The 2,500-nt window shown below is 47.1% G+C and overlaps 1 protein-coding gene across 1 annotated transcript in view; it reads left to right on the top strand.

Moving 5' to 3' along the window:
• The window catches only part of ddx31 (DEAD (Asp-Glu-Ala-Asp) box polypeptide 31), a 36,764-nt gene that overhangs the window by 6,477 nt on the left and 27,787 nt on the right, over positions 1-2,500 (top strand). Inside the window, exon 9 of the mRNA XM_078285401.1 lies at positions 2,454-2,495. Coding sequence (XP_078141527.1) covers positions 2,454-2,495 — 42 coding nt within the window. The remainder of the gene's footprint in view (positions 1-2,453; positions 2,496-2,500) is intronic.

Here is a 2,500-nt window from a genome sequence, read left to right as displayed (position 1 = left end):
ACTCTACATCTATACACTCTGCACACTCTACCCACTCTACATCTATACACTCTACACACTCTACATCTACACACTCTACACACTCTACATCTACACACTCTACATCTACACACTCTACATCTACACACTCTACATCTATACACTCTACACACTCTACACACTCTACATCTACACACTCTACATCTACACACTCTACATCTATACACTCTACACACTCTACACACTCTACATCTATACACTCTGCACACTCTACACACTCTACATCTATACACTCTACACACTCTACATCTGCACACTCTACACACTCTACACACTCTACATCTATACACTCTACACACTCTACATCTATACACTCTACACACTCTACATCTGCACACTCTACACACTCTACATTTATACACTCTGCACACTCTACATCTACACACTCTACACACTCTACATCTATACACTCTACACACTCTACACACTCTACATCTACACACTCTGCACACTCTACATCTATACACTCTGCACCACTCTACACACTCTACATCTATACACTCTACACACTCTACATCTATACACTCTACACACTCTACATCTGCACACTCTACACACTCTACATTTATACACTCTGCACACTCTACATCTACACACTCTACACACTCTACATCTATACACTCTACACCACTCTACACACTCTACATCTACACACTCTGCACACTCTACACACTCTGCACACTCTACACACTCTACATCTACACACTCTGCATACTCTACACACTCTACATCTATACACTCTGCACACTCTACACATTCTACATCTATACACTCTACACACTCTACACACTCTACATCTATACACTCTGCACACTCTACATCTATACACTCTACACACTCTGCACACTCTACACACTCTACATCTATACACTACACACTCTACACACTCTACATCTACACACTCTGCACACGCTACACACTCTACATCTACATTTCTACATCTATATATATACTCTAGATCTAAGTACTATATATCTACAGTGTGTCTCTACATGTAGATACTCTATATACTGTAGATACTGTAGATCTATACTGTATAGATCAGTACAGAGTCTCTGACCAGCTGCAGGACTCATGGGGATTTGAACTTGATTGACAGCTGCCATGTTACAGAGAAGCTCTTCAGTCTGACAGCAGGAAACGATAGTCGTGTTTTATCTTCTGTCGCTTCCGTGTTTAAACGGCACCAAACACTACAGTACCCATGATCCTTAGAGGGAGTTACTATGGCGACGGCGCAACGAACTGGCAACGCCGATTCGGTAGGCGTGTCAAGCACATAGACGTAGAACCGTAGAATCAGTATTTCGTGTTTTTTGCAGAATGTAAATCTTCTGGCGTCACGTCGCCATAGAGACGGCAGCTGCGTAGCAGAGCGCCGGAGAGCCGACGGACGGTTCCGATTAAACCGACGAGCGGATCACCGCCGCTCCGGACCGAGACGACGGAAGCGGCAGAAAGAAGAGCGAGCTGTTCTCTCCTGGCAGCCGCGGGTACAAAACACCGACCGTGTTCCTCTTGTCTCGACGTCGGGACTCTTGACGGTCCGAGGTCGTAGCGTCAGGTCCGTCTTGTTGTGACCGGCTCTAGATACAGTTCGTCTCTCCCGCGTGACGAGACGACGAGCGAGCTCTGTGATTGGGCGACTTCGATGACGCGGTTCTCTCTGGGAATAGCGGTTTCTTCGCCTTTTTTTCCAACTACGCTAGTTTTCCCGACGCAGCGGCTGCTGGTCTGAGCTGCCGGCTCGCTCTGTAGCGGCTCAGCTCAAACAACGGCGAACCCTGACCCTGGGTACTCTGCTTCAGGAACCGAGAAACTGGCCACGCCCACGTCTTCACGTCTCAGCTCTATGTTGCGGTCTGGTCTCTTCCTGCAGATCTTTACAGATCCAGATCTGACAGCAGAGTTCAGTCTGGAAGCTGCTGGAGAAACTCTCAGTCCTCCAGTTCAGGTCCAGAACATCACAAGCTTCAATACAGAACTACATTCAGATCCATCGAGTCGTTCCCAATCCCCCATAAACTGAGAGTAAAGAACTGAGAACCAGACACTGTAACTCTCTCTCTCTCTCTCTCTCTCTCTCTCTTCTCTCTCTCTCTCTCTGTCGCTGTCTCTGTCTCTCTCTCTCTCTCTCTCTCTCTCTCTCTCTCTCTCTCTCTCTCTCTCTCTGTCTCTGTCTCTGTCTCTCTCTCTGTCTCTCTCTCTCTCTCTCTCTGTCTCTCTCTCTCTCTCTCGTGTCCTTCTCTCTCTCTCTCTCTCTGTCTCTCTCTCTCTCTCTCTTGTCTCTCTCTCTCTCTCTGTCTCTCTCTCTCTCTGTCTCTCTCTCTCTCTCTCTCTCTCTGTGTCTCTCTCTCTCTCTCTCTCTCTCTCTCTCTCTCTCTCTCTCTCTCTCTCTCTCCTCTCTCTCTCAGTTGGCTCAGCAAAGTTTCCAGATCTTCCAGAAACTTCTGAAGGTAAT

This window comes from Centroberyx gerrardi, chromosome 8 (genome assembly GCF_048128805.1).
Source record: "Centroberyx gerrardi isolate f3 chromosome 8, fCenGer3.hap1.cur.20231027, whole genome shotgun sequence".
NCBI classification, from domain to species: Eukaryota; Metazoa; Chordata; class Actinopteri; order Beryciformes; family Berycidae; genus Centroberyx; species Centroberyx gerrardi.
The sequence above is the reverse complement of the archived record's forward strand: the minus strand, read 5'-3'. Positions and strand labels throughout refer to the sequence as shown.